The sequence below is a fragment of the Populus euphratica genome, unplaced genomic scaffold, assembly GCF_000495115.2.
Source record: "Populus euphratica unplaced genomic scaffold, PopEup_1.0 scaffold8.1, whole genome shotgun sequence".
Lineage (NCBI taxonomy): Eukaryota > Viridiplantae > Streptophyta > Magnoliopsida > Malpighiales > Salicaceae > Populus > Populus euphratica.
In genome coordinates this window covers 923,651-945,251 of record NW_011499855.1, presented here as the reverse complement: position 1 = coordinate 945,251, position 21,601 = coordinate 923,651, and the positions used below count along the sequence as shown (strand labels likewise).

Here is a 21,601-nt window from a genome sequence, read left to right as displayed (position 1 = left end):
GTTACTCCTGGTTAACCCAGTTCGAAGCTTGGGTTATTAGTCATGATGTTGACGTGGATTCATTAAAGATTTGATTCTCTTTCTAAAGAAAAATATTTGAAACTACATTTTAATAAAAGAAGAAAGGAGATTGGGTTTTCAATTGATCATTTCAGGTCAGTAAATCATCAGGATGACCAACCTGTGATTGACATATGCAGTAGCTATGGCTGTAGTGTAGCGTAATGCAGCCATAACAGTGGCTCAGAGCAGCAGCATCCTCACAACTTTCCTTGCTAAACAGAACGTTTATTTTTGCAGTTGAAATAATATTTTTTGATTTTTTTGATTTTTTAAATTGTTTTAATGTGCTGGTATTAAAAATATTTTTTAAAAATTTATTTTTATATGTTTTTGGACGTAAAATATTTTAAAAATTATTCCCTACCACACTCCTACACATTACCTTACTTTCAAATAATTTAACAAACTTTAAAATCTGCATCATAACAATGACCAACGCAAGCAATGGGGGGGAAAGCAAGAAAAAAACACATTCATCAAATGCAGATAATATGACAGCAACGTTGCTGATTTTTAATTGATGGAAACATTGAGGCTACTGTGGCAGCACTGTCCACTAATTGCCATTCACTTATTAATCAGCTTGGCTAGAAAACGAAGGGATTGGCCTAATCCCGAGACGCTACCTTTACTCTGCTATTTCATTAACAGTGGAAAATATGGGATATATATCCACAGGGACCTGAAAGGCAAGGAGAATGAACGAAATTATAGGTAACAAGTACACATTCCTGAAAACAGCCTAGCTCTCATCAGATAGAAACATGTGCAGTGGGGAACTAGAAGGGTGTCACAGCCCATACCTGAACACTCTCTAATTTTTCCAGAGCTTGTTTCAATGGCCGTGTCATTTTACAGTATTTCTGTAACAGCAAATCTGCAGCCTCCTTGTCACCTTTTGCCTGTATGGTGAGTATCTCCCTACTCAAGCTTTCAACAGCCTCTTCAACCTTTGAAATGACAACAGAGTTGGTGGTCTTACTCATTGAGATGAATCCATGAAAAAGGAAAGTTGAAGCAACATACCTTGGCAAAATCAACAGAAAATGTCTCATCAGGATGCAAGATGAAGGCTTCTTTCTCATACATCCAGTTAAATTGCAGTGCTTGTCCTTTCCTAAGGAATTTCAGTAGATACAAAGGCCTTTAGATTACGCCAAGCATGGAACCAGAGAAGAATGATTAATTAAAACATGCATAGATTACCCATGAGCTTCCTCTAAACCAAAACGAACTGACCGGAAGCATCCCGCAAGGAATGAAACATACATGGATTTTACCATACTCCTAGGAAGTAAATCCTGAGAGAACAAAAATAGAATCACGTAATATACATTACAATAAAATCATAATACTACCCAATCACACAGAAAAAATAGGCCAGCACCTACAACGTCCAGAATATTGATCAGACAACTAGATTCTTCTGTCAAACATAGTTCAACATTTCCAAGATGCATTCCCAGGATTCTAGGAAAACATATTATGAGATTTCTTGATGCATCCAAAACACTTGAAGTTACAGGTTGATGAGAACTAATATCTCTTATTTCATCATCCAATTTTTTCCCATAAGAAAAATTAGAAAAAAAAAAAAGAAATGCAAGAAAAGTGGAAAAATTGATGGTTGTTGTTGTTGTTTTGCATTCTGTTTTCATTTTCATTTTCATTTTTACTTTTGGTACAATAATGAATCTCTTTGTATTTTTTTTTTTTTTTGAATAAAAAAGCAAGTAGTGAATCCAATTTTATTTTTTTAAATACATTGTGTGGCAGGTGGATATGAAGTTAAAGCCTATGTCTTTATTATTGCAAGCTTTTTATAATTTGAATTTGGACGTGTTTTATTTCTATGGTTCAGCTGGTGGATTTGAGCCTAAAAATCCAAATCCAAATCCAAATTCTCTTTGTATTTTCTTAGGTATGGGTCATTAATTTGACAATTGAATTCAACCCAAGCTCCTTCCTTCTCAATTGGGTTCTAAAGGCCTAACACCAATTTAGTGAGAGACTAAGGGGGTTTTTAGAAATTTGATAATAGTTGCTTTTCAAAAAAAAAATTCACTCAGAAATACATCAAAATAATCTTTTTATTTTTTAAAAATCATTTAACAGCAGCATATTAAAATGATCTGAAAATACAAAAAAAGACTAATTTGAAGCAAAAAAAATAATTCAAAAGAGCTTTTGAAACGCAAAAACAAATAGGCCCATTTTTTTTTTTTATCTCTAAATAAGAGGTCAATAATCAAAATACAACTCAGGAAAGAAAAATGGATATTGACATGGATTTGTATTATAAATTCCCTTCGGTTAGAAATAAATAGTAACCTCATTGAGGATAAACTATGGTTACCATCTTTCCTAGTTGTGCAAGCAACTCTTTTAACCTATTAAGTTTTTCTTAATTTTAACCTTAAAGAAAATTAAGCGGCAATTCTACTTTTATGAATTATCTTCTTCGTGATCATCTAAATATAGGGTAAGACTGCAATGGGATATCACCTCTACTTGGAACTGGCTGCACCAGCACTTAGGTTGATGAAGACCTTTTCTTTTGGGAAGAGCCACCCTTGATACCGACAAGAATTAGAAATTGACATGTCATCCAAAGACAAGACTTGAACCCAAGACCTCTAGGCCAAGTATTAACCACTTGTGCTAACTCTTTGGATGGACCTTATTTACCCTCTGACCAAAAACCCAGACTACTTCATAAACAATTGTAAATGCACTGTTGAATGAATTTAAATTTAGCATCTTTGACATGAAATCTAAAGTGGCAGAGCATCACACAACTGGTGTCTATACATGATAATATTAATTAAATTTAGTCACTGACCTGGTTGATTAAGAACTTTAGGGCCCAAAGGCCAACTATATCAGCTTTAGCTTCTTCCAAAGCAGAGTGGAGTTCTTGCAGCTCCTGAATTAAAATATAAAGAAAAACAGGGACAGCCACAGACAGTTGCTATCAGAATGCAAATAAATTGAAACAATAAAATAATAGTCTTTAATTGAAGTGTTGTTCTGTTTCATTTCCATTACAGTTATTTTGAACAGGTAATGATAAAAGACCAGGTCATAGAAAATGATCAACTTTCATAAAAAAATACAGTTACAGAGACCATGCATGAGATGTGCTATAAGTCACAATAAATGTGCCCCATATTAAAGTAATGGATTAAGGCAACTGAATCACAAATGATGTAACTATGGAAAGGGATAAATAAACTAGTTAGATCATCACTTCAGACACCTGTATTTGGAGGACATATTTCCTTTATACATATTAAATATTGAGTTAAAAAAGAGAAAGATGAAAGGAACTCTCAGCAAGGCCCCTATCCACAGATTTCAAGGCCCAGTAGATTACTACTTCAGGCACAACTTAACAATGAAAGAAACATCCAAAGCAGAATTTCTACTGAATAAAACTGAAGAAAGGAATATGAAATGGAATAAATGATAAATTACATTGACTACCACTGAAATTGTTGCAATTACACTAACCACACCTCTTGTTTCCAAAACTGAAGTCACAAAATAAGAAAACTCCAAAGTTTGGTTTCCCTCAAACCATCTAGTAGTTTAAATTGAGGCTTAAAAATCTCAATTACAATTACTTTCTGTGAAGAGCTGAAGAAAGATTCCATATAAAGAAAACTGTTTGAAATCAAACATAAGGTTGTAAAAGATATGGCAATGCTCGTCTCATTTTAAACAGTCAAAGATGTGTAGAGTTGAGATGCTTTCAGGTTATAAAAGACACAAAAGTAAGATGGGAAAATTAAACCATAAGAGCACATGAGCAACATGGTAATTTATCCCATTTGAATTCTGGTATATAATAAAACTTCCAGTTTTATAAAATAGAAATCTCCCTCCAGTACACTGTGGAAATGAGGAATTTACTTAAAGAGAGGGTAGCTATCTATGTATGCCTCCTATTATCAAAAAACATGCAAATGCAAAACAATCCATAAATTATAGATGTAGTATAAAAAGAAAAGTTATGTAAATAACCTTTCTTACTGTTGACTTTTGGCCGTCTGGAAGTGTGATAGTATGAGGCCCAATACCATGGCAGCACTCATGGCATATAGTGTGCGTAAAGAAAGATTCAAAATCTACCAATCCTTTTTGTTCCTCGCTAATACAAACATCAGCTATGGGCTGAAGAATATGCTTGAACCTGATTAGGACAAACACGTGATATTTAAAGTATTTTCCAATACTAACAATAACATATTTTCAGAAAGCAACAATCATTATAACAGGTCTAGAAATAAGGTAAGAAATTATACTTTGCCTCTGAAACATTCTTCAGCATGACCATTGAAGTTCCTCGATCGTTTACTATACGCTCATCATTTGGTAAATTGAAAGCAACAGTTTGAGGACCCTTTACATCCTGATGTCAAATTAAAACCCATCAGCCTTGGTTTTCCCTCCTTTGAAATAGGAACTCATACATAAGGGGTGGGGAGAAGTACTTCAGCAAAAGCTTCCTCAAAAAGCTGATCTTTAAAGGATGGACCAACAGAGTTTTAGATCCCGGTATTGTAAACGGGATGGGTTCATGCCAAAAAAAGGTACAATAGGGAAACAACAAGAGGCACAGAGATTTTTCCTATATATATTCCAAGAACATACCCCTGCATTATAAAGAAGCTGGATGACCCGAATGGGAGCAGCATTGACATTTTTTGATTTGTATGCACTGTCCATTGGAAGATTTTGTTCCAAAAACTAAACAGATATACTGTGTTAGAAATCATGAATCTAAAAAGAGAAGTCCCAAGAAAAACAAGTACCAACTTTGCATGTACAATGACTCAATACCTGCAAATTATCACCAAACAGTTTTAGTTGAGCAGTCGCTTTGTCATCCCGGATACCAATGAATGCTTCAAATGTTGCCTGAGAAAACATAACAGAACTCATGAGTCATTTATGCTACCTGAAAGATTATGAATATGTCAGGAAAGAATTTAAGATCAATGCTACCTTGTAACCAAAAATTGTATCCTCGTACGTCTCATATGGACCTATGGTAACGTCCAGCTTAGAGTCCTAAATCCAGAGATAGTTTAAGACATGTCATGAATCTAGATGAGAATATTAAGAATTTAAGCACCTTAACAATGAAATGAAGATATATGCCATTCATTCTTGGAAAAACTCAACAAACACACAATTGATGTTATTAAAAGTAAATGGCTACATGAGAATAAAGACTTGGAAAATGAAAAAAATCCAATGATTGAGCCCTATCTTTTCATATTATCACGTTATTAGTTTATTTAGAAAGTGAAAACATCCAATTGCAAACATGGTTAGTTTTCATCTTTCCATGATAGGTACACTTTTTTGCTTTATTCTTAGCCTAAGCTATTTCCTTTTTCCTTGAGGAACAAAACAAACAATAAATCAGGTAAGTTATACAGACTGCTGAGACCTGTGAAATATTGCAGAATGACAGAACGTTTCCAAAAATTTTAAGTTAGAAGGCCTCAGCAGACCTTCAAGTGCCTCTCTTGCTCCTATTACAATTCCACCTCATTCAGAAAAAGGAGAGTCGTATTTAAAGAAAACAGTCACCATGATTCAGTGTCCATAACTATGTGATTGTGGTGGCCCAGAGGGAGCGGGAGTGTACACGAGCAATTCCCAGTATTAACAATCCCCCAAAATCATATCCGTTTCTCAGTATTAGAAAACTTGCCCATGCAAAACAATTCCTACAGAGCCCTTTTATCTCAAACTAGAGTGCTGATGACAAGGGGAAAAAAGTACCATGCACTGGATGTCATTCTTATCACCATACACCCAAACCAAAAACTATGAGTGTTTTCTGGAATGTCAAAGTATTCTGCATACTAACCAATTCCATCCAGGCTATATCTGATTCATAATAGTCATTTGAGAGGAATGCGTCAGCCTTGCTATGTAGTAACCTCTTCAAACTACACAGCAGAAGAACAAATTCAACAATCATCTGTAAGTGGAATAGTATTCAGTATGATGTGAACAAATGAGTTACTGGCAACAAGAAAAATCTAGTATAACTCTATATACCTAGGTGAGCCAGCCAAGTCCCCAGCTTCATGCAATAATTCTGCAGCTTTTCTAAGGAAGGAGTTATACTCCTTTGAGTAAGGAACGCTATATAGATCATGGGCAGTTATTAAATGATTTGTCCCATGAACTGCATGATTAGGTAAAGAAGAATCCAAACTAAATTCACTGTGTCTTTTGATGACGGTGAAAAAGCCCATTGCATCATTTTGTTCTTTCTCTGTCAGACTGTCATTCCATAATTTAAATTCCTGTGACATAAGAGAAACTTATTATTATAGTAGGTGTAGAGGGGGAGAGATCTAAATGATGACAGAAGCATCAAACAATTTGCCAGTCACAAATATATGATGGTGATCCTATTTTAAAAAAATTAACTTCAACTTGCATAATGATCCTCTCATGCATACCTTTTTGTCCATATCAGGAGGGTAAAAATTTGCACCAGGTGGTTTTAGCATAGGAAATGCTGCTTTAAATTCCAGACCCTTCCATCCACTGACTGGCTTTGTGGCTTCAGGAAGTAACTTGATGGCTGAATCTGTGGTTGTTAAAAATGCCTCGTTTTCATCAAGACAGGACCTGTTGATCATCAATAAATTCTAATAGACAGGTATTTCTTTTAAAAAAATATATAAAAAGTTGGGGAATGGTGAATTCTTAGCTTGTTCCAAGCGCACACACATACGAGCTCAAAGAAGCAGCACCTCAAAAAAAGACTCACCAGGGGCTCTTATTAATTGAATAATACATCCATTTAAGCTTGTCTAATTCTGATGCACTAGCCCGCTCCTTCAACCAATCTCTTAGAGCTGGATTGCTGTACCAAACCTGATTAGAAGCAGAAAAAAGCAAGAGGCAATGCTAACAGTCATTCACAGTTGCTAAGTATTGCAATCATAAATAGGCTTATTGTATTGGATTTTACAAGAGACTAATTATCTGAATTTTGTAGGAAGGAGAAACAAATCATGTAAAGTTACACAGAAGAATGACATTCACATTACTGGTACAAAGTTTCAAATACAAATATCAACTATTTCACTGACAGGAGATCCAAATGAAAGAATTTGGTCAAGTTTGCAACATAACATCAAATCACAAAGAAACTACTTCACTTTATTATGAGTCCACATCTTGAAATGTTTTATGAGTTACTTCTATACATAATGCCAAGTCATGTCTTGAATGCTTAAGCCAAAGTTCTTTCTGCTCAGTTCCCTTCTATGAGGGATTGTCTAACAACTTCAGAAGGCCTCTCACCCAGACCTTTCCATTGAACTCTCTGTTGAGTAAATTACAGGTCTTGTTTCCCAGCTTAGGGTTTTTCTCACTTTGTTTGCCCTGATCACCTTTGGCCTTCCCACCCCCAAAGGAAAAGAAAAAGGAAGGCGGACAAAATGACTGGGCATGCTTGTTACCAAATAGACCACTGCTCGAGCTAGAGAAACACTATAGTAACTATACAGATCATGAACTAAAATATCATTTCATGGGGCATGCGCAGGTAATATATTGGTATTCAAGTCTACCACATGGAAGACATCTGTAAACCAATAATTTCTGCAGATTGTATGAGTGTGTCAGCCTACTTCTTGCACATGTGCATTCACATTGTTTTGCAACAGTAAGTACCTGAAGGTAGAAGAGTTCATCCATAAGTTTTGCAGCCTTGATAAGTAAACCAAGAGTCTTCCTGTCTTTATTTGATAGACCTTTCAACTGAAGAGAGAAAGAAAAGTACTAAATTCAATCCTATTTGCATTAAGAACAAAAAACATTAGCATTTAAGAAATAGTAGTAGCAATACCAATACTAGTATTCTAGTTATGAGAATGACAAAAAATTAAAAGAGCTATAAATTTCTTGATCGCAATTGCTTAAGAGGCAGCCTCCAATTACTCAATATTTTCCACAAGTACAAATTCAAATTAATGCAGGCTCAAGCATTCTTTCACAAAACTAACCCCTTCCTCTTTTATACAGTTTTTATCCCTTTCTGAAAGGAAGAAAATAATGTAAACTAACAAGTTAAACCATCAACTTATGTTCACAACTAAGTTACATAAACAGGGCATCCTTTGCCACAGATAGCGTAGCTACTAAGATATCAGAGAGATCAATGCCAATGGGAAGAGAAAGTAGACAACCTCAGCATCCAGAGAAACAGGAGCATATCGACAGAGTTGCTTTTGTAGACTCAAACTGCGTGCTACAGTGTTCTCTGTGTACCTAAGAAAATTAGATGAAAGATATCATAAGCGGAAAGAAATTATTAGAAACCCTTCCATGAATTAAGGTGATAATATGCACACAAGTTGGCTTTTTTGGCAGGAAACTAGTACAAAGGTGTCCAAAAAAGTGTTTTACGCACCAGTTGACAACAAAAGGAAAGCTTTTCCAGATGCAGCTAAATAACATGGTGCAATATTCACAAACATGAGGGAGGAAAGCATGAACTCACCTTCAAAACTCTCAGCATGCACTCAGAAAAAGTTTTTGCATGTTGAGTCAAATGCTAAAGAAGAAATCAAATGTAACCATACAAATAAGGAGTAAATATGTTTCTTTGATTCACTTAATTGTTACAGAACTTGAGACAAAAAGATAACCATAGGATGCATTCCACCACAGTTGAGAAAAGATGTTATAACTAGCATAGTTAATTTTACTAAAAAAGATACTTTTTAGCATACCTTCTCCTAATGATTTCAAAGAGTTGGCCATACTGTTCATCTACATCATAGGGCACATAATCAGGATCTTCTTTGACAAGTAAGCTTCTATATTCCTCGAACGAGATGTATTTAACAACAGATACTTCTGTTTCCTATCATAAAGTGAAATCATAAACAAGCATTCATATTTTTCACAACTTAATAGCAGTAACCAATTAATGAAATATTCATGTCTGAAATGATAGGCATGTCACTCTCCATCAAACCTTCAAATGAAAAGAGCAAATTATTTGGCAGAAAACAAAATAATGTGCATGTACCAGAACATGTATAAAAAATTCAGATATAAAACACCAGTTGGAAAAAGTCTAAACGTGCAAGAAAAAAGAAAACTTTCAAGCATAAACAAGTGGTATTCTCCAAATTGATTTTTTTGTCAAAACCAGTCGATAATAGATAAAACATGTATTAACACAAACCAACACTCATCAAAGGAGAATGAAGTGCACACATTTTCTTACCTGAAGAGTAAATGCTTCAAGAGGAATCGGATCTACAGTTGTCACAAGATACACATCATTGAACTCATTATTGATGAATTTCCCATCATTTATAACACTGCATTCAAATATAAAGTACAATCAATTAATACAAGCCTTGTTGCATTCTCCCAATCCCCCAGTCTACGTCAACGAGATCAATTAAATCAAAATCATAATATCACAATCCATTACACCAATTAATTTAATCGGTCCGGTCTCCATAGACCAGGTATCCTATAGAACTTGTACAGTTAAATAAGGAATTTGATGTACATATAAATAAATACTAACCACTCTTGAAGATAAATAAAAATATGTTCAAACGCATCCTTTGGAAGGCTAATGCCTAGCTCTTCCTGAAGCTCTCTCCTAAACGCATAACAGTAAGAAAAATTAGTTTAATAAAAAAAAGTAATTCTTATGCAGCAAGAAATTAATTGACAAGATAATAAAATAAGAAAAACTGTTGCAAATTGACTCACTGAGCGGACACAAGTGACGAATCGCCAGCAGAAATATGGCCGGCGCTTGAGATATCCCATCGGCCTGGCCAGGAATCCTTGCAATCGGCGCGACGTTGAAGAAGCAATTCTTGTGTGCTTTCGGAGTAAATCCACACGTGAACTGCTCTGTGGTAATCTCCATCTCTATGGACTTCTCCTCTAAATTTCCAAAAAATAAAAATAACAAAAAAATAAGAAGAATCACAATTTCTTTTTCTCAGCAACCAAGCAACAAACAAAGTAACGGTAAAAAATAAAAGGAATTTTTTTAAAAAAATAAAATTGCTCTGTTTTAATTTTGAGTGCTATAAACGATGTCGCACAGGAGCGTAATTAGAGGCATTAATTAGGTGTTTAATCAAAACATACGTAACATTAAGATGATCGATTAAGAGATAGAGAGAGGAAGAAGAGAGATTAGTGATTGCCTGGGCTTTGAAATGCCGGTTTTTTGACCAGTTTTGTTGAGAACGTCGAGGCGCTCTTCTTCCACGACTACAGCTGATGATGCAGCAGCAGCGTCTTCCATTTTTCCTTTTCTCTTTTATCTGAGAGGCAATAAAAGGGCTAGCTTGTTCGGCTTGTATCCTTTTTTGATGCCTATAAATTGTTAGAGAAAAAAAGAAAAAATTCGAGTGACACACTATAGCAGGATATGCCAGCTGCCTGCGTTTTCTCCAAACCCAGTTTCTTTGTATTTAAAATATATATATATAAATGGGCTTTTCAAACATCAATTTGTATCCTGTACTTGGTTTTGGTCAATTGCATCCAATTTGGCTGAAATGTGATTGAATCCTAATGAGTTGTTAAGAAAAATATATTTCATGTCTGTACAAGTAAGAAAGGAGTTGATAGAGAATGTAAAGATTAAATGCATGCCTTTTGAATTAAAATAAATGTTAGGATTTAGTATCATACTAGAAAGATATGTGGTGCTTTGTTGCGGGTAGACTGCCTTTTTTTTTTAATTTTAAAAAATAATATTTTATATTTTTTAACATGTTTTAAAATAAATAAAAATTTTAAAACTCAAATTATAGATTATACTGGATCTATTAAGATGATTTAATTTAATTATATAATAAAAAATAAAAAATACACCAAATCAAAAGAGAAAATGATGACAAACAAGGAAAAATGATTGTTAAACAAAAATATATGAAGTTGAATTTTAAGATAACATAATATTAAAAAAGTATGAAAAAATTGAAAAATAACAACAAAAAAATAATATAACTTGAGTTAGTATAGCAAACTCGCGATCTTAGTTGTGATGTTGAGCCATTCTCATAGAAAATATATAAAGAAAATAAAAAAATTAAATTCAAACTCAATATTGATGAATGAAATTAAAAAAATTGATGTAAAAAAATATTTTTTTAAAAAATTAATAGTAATTTAAGTTAATATTGCATACTCTTAATTTAGGTTATGAGACCGCACTAACTGTATTGAAAAAAAAAACATTATAAAGTATAATTTTCAATAATTAAATTTTGAAGGATATTTTTTAATTTTAAAGAAATAATCAAAAGCAAAAAAAATCAATTAAAAGAATGAGAACCGGATATAACATAAAAATAAGATGAAATAAAATGATGCAAGGAGCTTAGGCTAATGAGAGTTAGCATGTCAAATTCACCACTGCAGTTGTGAGACTAGGTTATCTTTATAAATAGATAAAAAGAACTCAATTTTTAATAAACTCAATATTAAAAGAAGAAATTAAAAAAAAATTGTATAAAAACAAAAGATTCATCAATCAAAAATATATTATTAAATTTTTTGATCTTGTATATTTGATCTTCCTCAATCACGCTTTGACAAATTCTCAGATGTTCTGATATATTCTTTTTACTGATATATTTTTTTATATTTTATCCTAATGTTGTTTTATTTTTTGTATTTTTTGTATTTGTTTACACGAGGCACCAAAATGAATAACAACAGCTGGCCATGATGGCCATGAGGGGTTTTGGTGTCGGATATATTCTGTATTGGATGAATAGGAGCTCTGTTTGTGGTCCCTCCTGGTTGATGAAAGGCTCCCCATTTCTTGCCTTTATTCGTCTCTTTTTATCGTAGAGCAAAGGTTGGAATTGACGTAGTTTAGCATAATTTATAGGACTTGATTCTTGGAGACTTGATTGGAGATAAGTTGGAATAAGTTTAGCATATTAGAATAAAAAAACAGAAAAAGAGTTGGAATAAGTTGCTTTAGAAAAGAAAAAAACTTAATAATAAATAATAAAAAAATAAGCCCATAAAAAATGCAACACAACTAGTAGATCATCAAAGCCCACTTATATAACGTCAGTAAATAATGGTTAACAATCACAATGTGTTAGATAAAAGTCTACATGAAGGAGTAATTATGAGGTAATTGGAATTGATCAATCTAATATTTATTTTTCTCTAAAGTGACAAAAGGCTGTAAAAATTGATATTATTGAAAAAACAAAACACAAGAGTTAACAGAGCTTTCAAAAAAACAGAAGATATTGGTGTAAAATGGATGTCAAGATATGATTAAAGGAAAATTCTTCATTATTAAATTGAGCGGGAGGGATTAATAGATAATCCTAGATAATGTATAAATAAATAGTTGATAAAAAAAAAAGAAGATTTGTGTTAGTAACTGCCAGAAATGGTAAAAACAAGCTCGTAATTACCTGTGCTTTTTGTGGATAGCTGTGAAGATAACACTTCAAAACCACAGATGAAAACTTTTCGATAGTGTTAGGCGTGAATCGATCACACTTCTTAGAAACTTTTCTTTTCTTTCCTGGTGAAAAAGTTCCATATTTCCTTTCAACTTCTGGGTTGAGTTCATTGGATTGGTAAGCGCGGAAAAGTACTATTCCAAATCAATAAATTGCAGGGAACTTTCTGGGTACAATACCTAAATAAAAGTGAAAGCAATTGGTTCATAATTTAAAACTGTATCATGCATAGACATGACCAGTTTGATTATTGATTAATTTCTGATAGAAAGTGCATTCCAAGTACTTATCAACCAGATATTCCACATTATAAATAAAAAAGTTATGGCACCCAAGAAATTGGCTACTTTTCTTCCCCTGTTTTATTTATAGAAACGTCTTCTGAACGTTGTCTTTCTATAATTTTTTTTTTTTTTGTTAAGAGTTCAAGGAAATTCAAGTGGCTCAAAGAGAACAGTTCCAATCATCTTCGTAATGGGAAGACAAAAGTCATCATCATTCAATTGATAAACATTTTGGTAGTCTGGTCAAGCTCGGAAGGTGGAAAGAAACATCCTAACTCTTAATTTTACAAATAATTGAGTTACAAAAATATGAGTGCATGGCTCCAAAGGCTGCCGGTAAATAGAATTTCTTGTTGAATTTGTGGAAAATGATTTGGACACAGTTTACTGGTACTCTTCTCTGTCACAATCAGTGATTTTTTTCTTGGGATATAGTTAATCCTAGCTAGTTGAATCAAATAAAGATCATACCGCTCTCTCTCTCTCTCTCTACTTCCATTATTGAGCTCAAACTCTTGGCACCTAAATTTGTAATAAAAGGGGAAAGCATGATTCCTCATTTTGTGTCTCTAATTTTTTTTCCTGCTATTCTAGTGCTTGAAATTGCAACTGTATCAGCACTTATAGCAAGGCCTAATTAATTTTACAGAAATCTATGGAAGCATTAGCATTGCTTTTCCATCTGAAAAAGGAAACAATTGCTTCATGAATAATTAAATGGTTGTCAGTTTTTGGCAACAAATCAGCTTTGACCAATTCAATGATTTCAATCATGGCCAGGATTATTTTTTAAAAAATAAAAAATCAAGAAAAATAATTTTGAGGAATTTTAATTTTGATATTTGATAATGTCCCAAAATATTAAAATAACTTAGAAAGAAAGTGTTTGTGTTGAATAATTAGTTAATCACTTAATTCTAATAATTTGATCTATTCTCCCGAACCAACCAATCACTATTATCGATAGCTAATGTATATTTGATAAGCCAATATAACTAAAAACAAATACACATAATTTTTTTTTAATAGATACGAGAAGTTTCAAATGCTTAAATAAATATTTATTTACATCAATCAAGAAGATTAAAGAGTCACAAGGCTATAAGGTACATCCAATACCATAATTCCTGATAAATCTTCATCCATCAGTATTAGAAAACTCAAAGGACTAAACTAATATAATAAACTGAAAAACATTAAATTTAACTCTCTACAACTTTTTTGAAGTTGAAGAAAGCACCTTCTGTTATTTTAAGAATAAAAAAAATATTTTTTCTTTTGCTTGGAAGGTAAAGGAAAGAAAGTGAAGGGAAATTGATCATTCTTTTAAGCACACCAAAGCTGTGAAAGAAGAATATCATCTAGTTTTCTTCCTTCAATTTTTTAAAGTAGACTAAATGACAAAAAAATACAAAATTTTATTCTACTATATATTCTCATTAATGTAAAACAATAAAAATAAACCCCTATTTTTGCAAATGGTTGATTGAATAATAATGAATAGAGCCAAAATGTAACAATTTTCTTAATTGTAAAAATTTAGATCTAACCTAGTTTAATTTAAGTTTCGACTTATTAATTTATCAAGGCAAATCAAATCAATTTTTTAAATACCATTGTTTTTATAAAAAATTAAAAAATAATTTTTATAAGTGATTTCATCTAAATTAGGAGTTAACCCGTTAAATCCCCTGCGTTTAACAAATTTAATATTAAAAATGGTTCAAAAACAAATACGGGCAAAATTCTAGCTCAACAAAACACCATGTCAACCTGCCATACCATGTTTAAAACAAATCTTCACGTTTAGGGAAAAAAAAATTACTTCACTGGGTTCGAAGTTTTAAAGTCGTTAGAATGCAACTATTCGCGGCTTAGAAGTATCAGATGATTTTCTCATGAATACAAAAGTCTGCTAATATTGGGTTGACTAGGAGACCACGAAAGTGCAAAGAAATGTCTTCAATATTTCCCTTCCTCTTTAAAGCTGGATTTATGAACTTGAAATCATATTATATCTCGGAAAAACAAACCACAAGAATGGAGAAAATGGTTTCGAAATTGGTGTTTAAAATGAATTTGCTGATGTTAATGTTTCAGTTAGCAAAAGCAGCAGCACCTGTAGCGAAGTTTGGCTGTCCAGATCGATGCGGAGACATTACCATTCCTTACCCTTTTGGAACTGGAAAAGACTGCTACAAGGACGAACGGTTCGCGGTTGAATGCGATGAGACTGCCAACCCTCCTCGAGCTTTTATAAGCCGAATCAATGTGGAGGTGCTGAATATTTCAGTTGAAAGAGGATTGGCTACCGTCAAAAGTCCAGTAATATCCTTCAATTGTACTGGCAGGGAAGATGGTGGATCTCTGGATCTCACTGGATCTCCCTTTGTTTTCTCCGATTTCTGGAATGTGTTCGTTGCAGTTGGTTGTGATACTCGAGCTTTCCTGAGCGGGATTGAGCCGCAAGTCCTCGGTTGCGTGCCTACATGCGGTAACCAGCGGAGTAACGTTAGCTTGCAAGAAAATAATATGTGTTCAGGTCGAAATTGCTGTCAGGCTTCAATCCCTTCACTCCCTCAGGTTTTCAAACCAACATTAGTTTCTACTAACGTTGATCAAGGTAGAGAAGCATGCAAGCTAGCCGTTTTGGTGAATAGGACATGGTTTGCATCGAATTTGAGTGATCCATTCGCACTGCAGTATAACGATTACGTTCCAGCGAACTTGGGTTGGGTGATGAACATGAATGATTCTGATATTCCCATTTTTTGCAGCACGTATTACAATGAATCCTTAAAATCTGAATGTGCGTGTTGGCGTGGATTTGAGGGTAACCCATACCTTGAACATGGTTGCATAGGTAAATATTGATCTTAACTTTTTTCTTGATTTATTTATTATTTTTATTCAAGCAATAGTTTTTTGGTGTGTTTATGTAATCAAATTTAATGATGGTAAGTGTCAGATTAAAATAAATTGTTAACTAACGATGGCAAATACAGGATTGGTTTAGAATCAGGAAGTAGTTTAGTATTTTAATACTGGCGTGTTAGTTTCAAAATATTTTTTTTTTAATTTATTCCGGTTTGAATTAATTACATAGCTAGATATTTTTTTTTACCGTGGAATTAATTATTGGCAACTCACATGATGATTATTTTTTATTTGATTCAATAGGTTTCTCTTTATTGGGTCATCTAAGTATTTAAATATATATAAATTTATATGATTTATCAATTTATCTACTCTACAGAAACTACTCATTTATATTAATCACTCAAAAATACAATATAAATAAAAAAAAAAATTCTATTCAACTCAAATCTACACTCAAACACTCTTTATTGCTCTCTCTCTTGATTTTTCATTATATATATAACCCACACCTTCAGCTCTTTTTCTTATCTATTTATTGACAAGGCTAGAGAGATATTGAGCATAAATCATGCAATGATTTATGCTATCAATTAAATCTTTATTAATATTAAAGTAAAAAATTAGTATTTTCACTTATATATAATAAATAAAGATGAAATAAAGATGGTACATTGTTTATCTCCGTTAACACCTCCTCCATCTCCAAATTTTAATATCTATTAATTTCATTATTGTATATGAGATGCATGGTGATTATTTTTGCTTTCTTATTCTATTAGATGTTGACGAATGCAAGACCCCAGAGAAAAATACGTGCCAAGGGATGCTCAAATGCGTGAATACACGTGGATGGTACAGATGCGCGATAAATAAAATTTATATAATTATCATAGATACGAAGATTTCTGATTTATTCCTTTCGACCTGTTTAATGCATGTCACTAATGTTTATTTTCAGCCTTATAGTTTTTATAAAATGTTATATTGGTCCTCATACAATAAGCATTCACTAATATATGGCTTGATATAAACAGAGAAATGCTTAAATGATTAATTCTACATAATTAATCTAGCAAGCTACTATTCAGCAATCATATATGTGAGCACAGATGTCAACATATTAACTAAGATTTATTCTTTGCTGTAAATAATGCAGTTGTAGGATCAGTCATCTTTATATTGGTACTGCTGTTTGGCCTTTGGTGGATATATAAACTTGTAAAGAAGAGGCAGAACAAGGAACTCAAAAAGAAATTCTTCAAACGTAACGGTGGGCTATTGTTACAGCAACAATTATCCACTAGTGATGGTGGCGTTCAGAAAACAAAAATATACAGTTCTAAGGAGTTGGAAGTAGCCACCGATGGTTTTAATGTGAACAGAATACTTGGAGAAGGTGGTCAAGGCACTGTTTACAAGGGAATGTTAACAGATGGAAGAATTATTGCTGTTAAAAAGTCCAAAGTCGTTGATGAAGAAAATCTCGAAGAATTTATTAACGAGGTCGTCATTCTCTCACAAATAAACCACAGAAATGTGGTTAAGTTGCTTGGTTGTTGCTTGGAGACTGAAGTTCCTATACTAGTATACGAATTCATTTCCAATGGAAATCTTTACAAGTATATCCATGTTCAAAACGATGACTTCTTGTTATCTTGGGAAATGCGATTACGGATTGCCATTGAGGTTGCGGGAGCCCTTGCTTATCTACACTCGGCAGCATCGATTCCGATTTATCACCGTGATATCAAGTCTACAAACATACTCCTAGATGAGAAATATAGAGCCACAATATCAGATTTTGGATCTTCAAGATCCATTGCCATCGATCAAACTCACTTGACCACTCATGTGCAGGGTACTTTTGGGTACTTGGATCCAGAGTACTTCCAGTCTAGTCAATTTACAGAAAAAAGTGATGTTTATAGCTTTGGAGTGGTTCTGGTTGAGCTTTTAAGTGGACAAAAACCGATATTTTCCGCTAGCCCAACAGAAAGTAGAAGTTTAGCCACGCATTTTATCATGTTGATGGAAGATAACAGGTTGTTTGATATTCTTGACGCTAGAGTCAAAGAGCATTGCCATAATGAAGAAGTTGTTGCTGTCGGAAATCTTGCAAGAAAATGCTTGAATTTGAATGGGAAAAACCGGCCAACAATGAAAGAAGTAACCACAGAGTTAGAGAGGATAATTCAAAAGGGATCAAATGTTCAACAAGACAGTCAAGAGAATGAAAGTGCCATGGCTGATCTCAGTATGCAATACATGGGATGCATTTCCGACATCAATAATGACTTGTGATTTTAATAATTCTTCTTCATCAGACGTTGATCTTTTGATTATCAAACAATATGTTTTTCTTTATTAATTACCAAATAGAATGTTGGCTTGTGTGTTATTATTATCTTTTGTTTAGAAGTTGTTGAATCAACTAAGAATCATGTATTATATCGTTGTGTTATATTAATAAGATGACAGGGATCCTCCACTGCTCCTATGTATGGAAATGTTGGTGCAGATTTATTAAACGGTCGATTTTTCAATGGTGTATGCCGACGAGTACTATTGAATTAATATTTGGTTAAAGGAAAATCCCTGCGCAGAGCCATTTTCAGCTTGGCTTTTGGTGTATCATGGGGTCTTTGGTTAGCTAGAGACAAGACGGTGTTCTTGGGATATTCTACTGATTGAGATACTGTCTTTGTGCTGGTTCTTCATCGCCAGACACTTTATTTTAAGGTAAAATGGTAGTACGATGGATAATATTACTTTAAGAATAGAATGTATTCTCCACTTCTATGATTTTTTTAGTTAATCAGTTGATTAGTTTTTATCAGACAGTAGAAATTTAGTGAATTGAAGGAAAAAAATTCCATATAATTCTATGAATTAAATGTCTTCTCTTCTCTTTTTTGAAGATTCAGACCAAAAAAGTTCTAACTGACAAATGTATCCTCTAAAGGGGGTGGTTTAAACTGCCTAATTTGCATAAAATTATTAATGATAGAAACTGGGCGTCGGCAGTTTGGTTATTTTATTAATGCGGGTTGGATTTTTTTATATATATATATAAATAAAACTGAATAATCATTAATGAGGGTTGTGAACTTTCATCCATAAGTTTTGCAGCCTTGATAAGTAAACCAAGAGTCTTCCTGTCTGTATTTGATAGACCTGTCAACTGAAGAAAGAAAGACAAAAACTAAATTCAATCCTATACGTTTTTATCCCTTTCTGAAAGGAAGAAAATATTGTAAACTAACAAGTTAAACCATCAACTTATGTTCACAACCATGTTACATAAACAGAGCATCCTTTGCCACAGATGGCGTAGCTACTAAGATATCAGAGAGATCAATGCCAATGAGAAGAGAAAGTAGACGACCTCAGCATCCAGAGAAACATGAGCATATCGACAGAGTTGCTTTTGTAGACTCAAACTGCGCGCTACAGTGTTCTCTGTTTACCTAGGAAAATTAGATGAAAGACGTCATAAGCGGAAAGAAATTATTAGAAACCCTTCCATGCATTAAGGTGATAATATGCACACAATTTGGCTTTTTTGATAGGAAGCTAGTACAAAGGTGTCCAACAAAGTGTTTTACACACCAGTTGACAACAAAAGGAAAGCTTTTCCAGAGGAAGCTAAATAACATGGTGCAGTATTCACAAACATGAGGGAGGAAAGCATGAATTCACGTTCAAAACTCTTGGCTTGCACTGAGAAGAAGTTTTTGCATGTTGAGTCAAATGCTAAAGATGAAATTAAATGAAACCATACAAATAAAGAGTAAATATCAACCAGGCAAATTCCCAGACATTCTGGTATGTTGTTCACAACCAGGAAAACTACGGAGATGGCTTTGTGTTTTCTGTGTACAAGAAGCTCTGTATTTGATGAATAGGAGCTCTGTTTTTGGTTCCTCCTGGTTGATGAAGGCTCCCCATTTCTTGCCATTGTTCGTCTCTTTTTATTGTAGAGCAAAGGTTGGAATTAACGTAGTTTAGCATAATTTCTAGGACTTGATTCTTGGAGACTTGATTGAAGATTTGAGCTGCAATTATGAGATTGCAATCTGGTTTAATTGCTTAAGATCTTCTGGAGATTGCAATCTCTGTTAGTTGGGATTGCAATGAAAATATAAAATTAATAGTTGGATTTTGGGGTTTAATTGGACTAACAATGAATCAATTAAAAATAATTGGATTCAAATTGAGTAAACATGGGACTGAATTGAATCAAACTAATTCAATTAGACTGGTATGATTGAGATGAATTGAAATAAAATTCCAGACAAACATTATTTATTCTCATTATAGTCCTTGGAGTTTGAATTGTTTCAATTTGCTTTAAATCACCTTTTTCTTTCTAATTGTATCCCCAATTAAATTAATTTAGACCTGTGAATCCATCATTGGCTCCTAAAATTAAGCAATTTTAATCAATTTAACTCTCAATTTTGATTTTCTTCTTCTTCAATTAATCCCTTCGTTGATTTATAATTTGACTATTTGTTTCAAAATCATCCTTAAATGTAAAATTTCTTTAACTTTTAGCTAAATTAAATCAAATTAAGCTATTTTCTTCTTTAATTCAAACCTTATTTTTGCCTATGATACTTGATTATCGGTCCAAATTCAAATCCTAGTTATTTTTTATATATTTTTTTAAATTTCTTTGTATTTTTGTATTTTGTATTTTTTATGATTTTCAAGATGTTTTGACATACAAAATTAAATAAAAAGGAAGAAAATAATAAAATAATTAAAAAGCTAAAATTATTGAAAATACATATTTTTTTTATTTTTTCTATTTGTTTTTCAAAATATATACAAAAATGAGGGTCAAATTAGTTTCAACATTGGGCATTGAGATTAAAAAAAGAAAAAGAAAAAAAAAAGAACTAGAGTGCAATATTAATAAAAGGCATGAAGAGACAAAAAAAAAAAAAACTATTTAAGGGATACCGAAAAAGCCTTTGAGCTAGAAAAAGAGAATCGAACTTCAACATATTACCTTTCTTAGAAAAAAAGCAAAATAGAAATTGGAACAAGTTGCTTTAGAAAAGAAGAAACTTAATGATAAGAAAAAAAAAAAGCCCACGGAAAATACATCACAACTATTAGATCATCAAAGTCCACTTTTAACGTCAAGAAATAATGGTCAAGATAAAACTCTTCATGGAGGAGTAATTATGAGGTAATTGGAATTGATCAATCTAATACTTATTTTTCTCTACTTGCTTGTTGTGATTTTGTGAATTTTGAAGATGCCATAAAAGAAATAAAGTTACAAATGAAAGGCTATGAATAATGAAATTGATATTATTGAAAAAAATAACATATAAGAGTTAATGGAGCTTTCAAAAAAACAAAATACCATTTGTGTAAAATGGATGTCAAGATATGATTAAAGAAAAATTCTTCATTGTTAAATTGAGTGGGAGGGATTAATAGATAAAATCCTAGATAATGCAGATATAAATAGTTGATAAAAAAAAAAAAGATTTGTGTTAGTAACTGCCAGAAATGGTAAAAACAAGCTCGAAATTACCTGTGCCTTTTGTGGATAGCTGTGAAGATAACACTTCAAAACCATAGATGAAAACTTTTCGAGAGTATTGGGTGTGAATTGATCACACTTCTTAGAAACCTTTCTTTTCTTTCTTGGGGAAAAAGTTTCATATTTCCTTTCCTCTTTTTATTTTATTTTCTTCGGGACATGCATGAAAGTGAACATTCAACAATATCGAGGACTACAGGGGGATTATTGATTAATTTCTGATAGAAAGTTCATTCCAAGTACTTCTCTAGTAGATATTCCACATTATAAAAAAAAGTTAT

The 21,601-nt window shown here is 32.8% G+C and overlaps 2 protein-coding genes across 3 annotated transcripts; one reads left to right on the top strand and one right to left on the bottom strand.

Moving 5' to 3' along the window:
* Window positions 1-508: 508 nt before the first annotated feature.
* Window positions 509-10,577, bottom strand: NUDT3 (nudix hydrolase homolog 3). Its single transcript, XM_011022250.1, has 21 exons — window positions 10,296-10,577; window positions 9,847-10,026; window positions 9,656-9,733; window positions 9,344-9,440; window positions 8,841-8,974; window positions 8,295-8,376; window positions 7,780-7,866; window positions 6,869-6,975; window positions 6,555-6,726; window positions 6,145-6,395; window positions 5,951-6,032; window positions 5,074-5,139; window positions 4,909-4,986; window positions 4,720-4,815; window positions 4,371-4,477; window positions 4,090-4,258; window positions 2,906-2,989; window positions 1,270-1,364; window positions 1,090-1,180; window positions 867-1,013; window positions 509-745 (listed from the first exon to the last, which is right to left on the bottom strand). The coding sequence occupies exons 1-21, from the start codon at window positions 10,394-10,396 to the stop codon at window positions 692-694; spliced, it is 2,358 nt and encodes a 785-aa protein (XP_011020552.1). The 5' UTR covers window positions 10,397-10,577; the 3' UTR covers window positions 509-691.
* Window positions 10,578-14,800: 4,223 nt separating this feature from the next.
* On the top strand, window positions 14,801-18,300 carry LOC105122886 (wall-associated receptor kinase-like 22). Of its 2 annotated transcripts, XM_011022253.1 has the most exons (4): window positions 14,801-15,740; window positions 16,537-16,650; window positions 16,914-17,838; window positions 17,880-17,959. In XM_011022253.1, coding segments are annotated over exons 1-4 (1,947 nt in total). In that variant the 5' UTR covers window positions 14,801-14,833; the 3' UTR covers window positions 17,881-17,959. The 2 variants fall into 2 exon arrangements, with proteins under 2 accessions (XP_011020555.1, XP_011020553.1); XM_011022251.1 differs by having other exon boundaries at window positions 16,914-18,300.
* The last annotated feature ends 3,301 nt before the right edge of the window (window positions 18,301-21,601 follow it).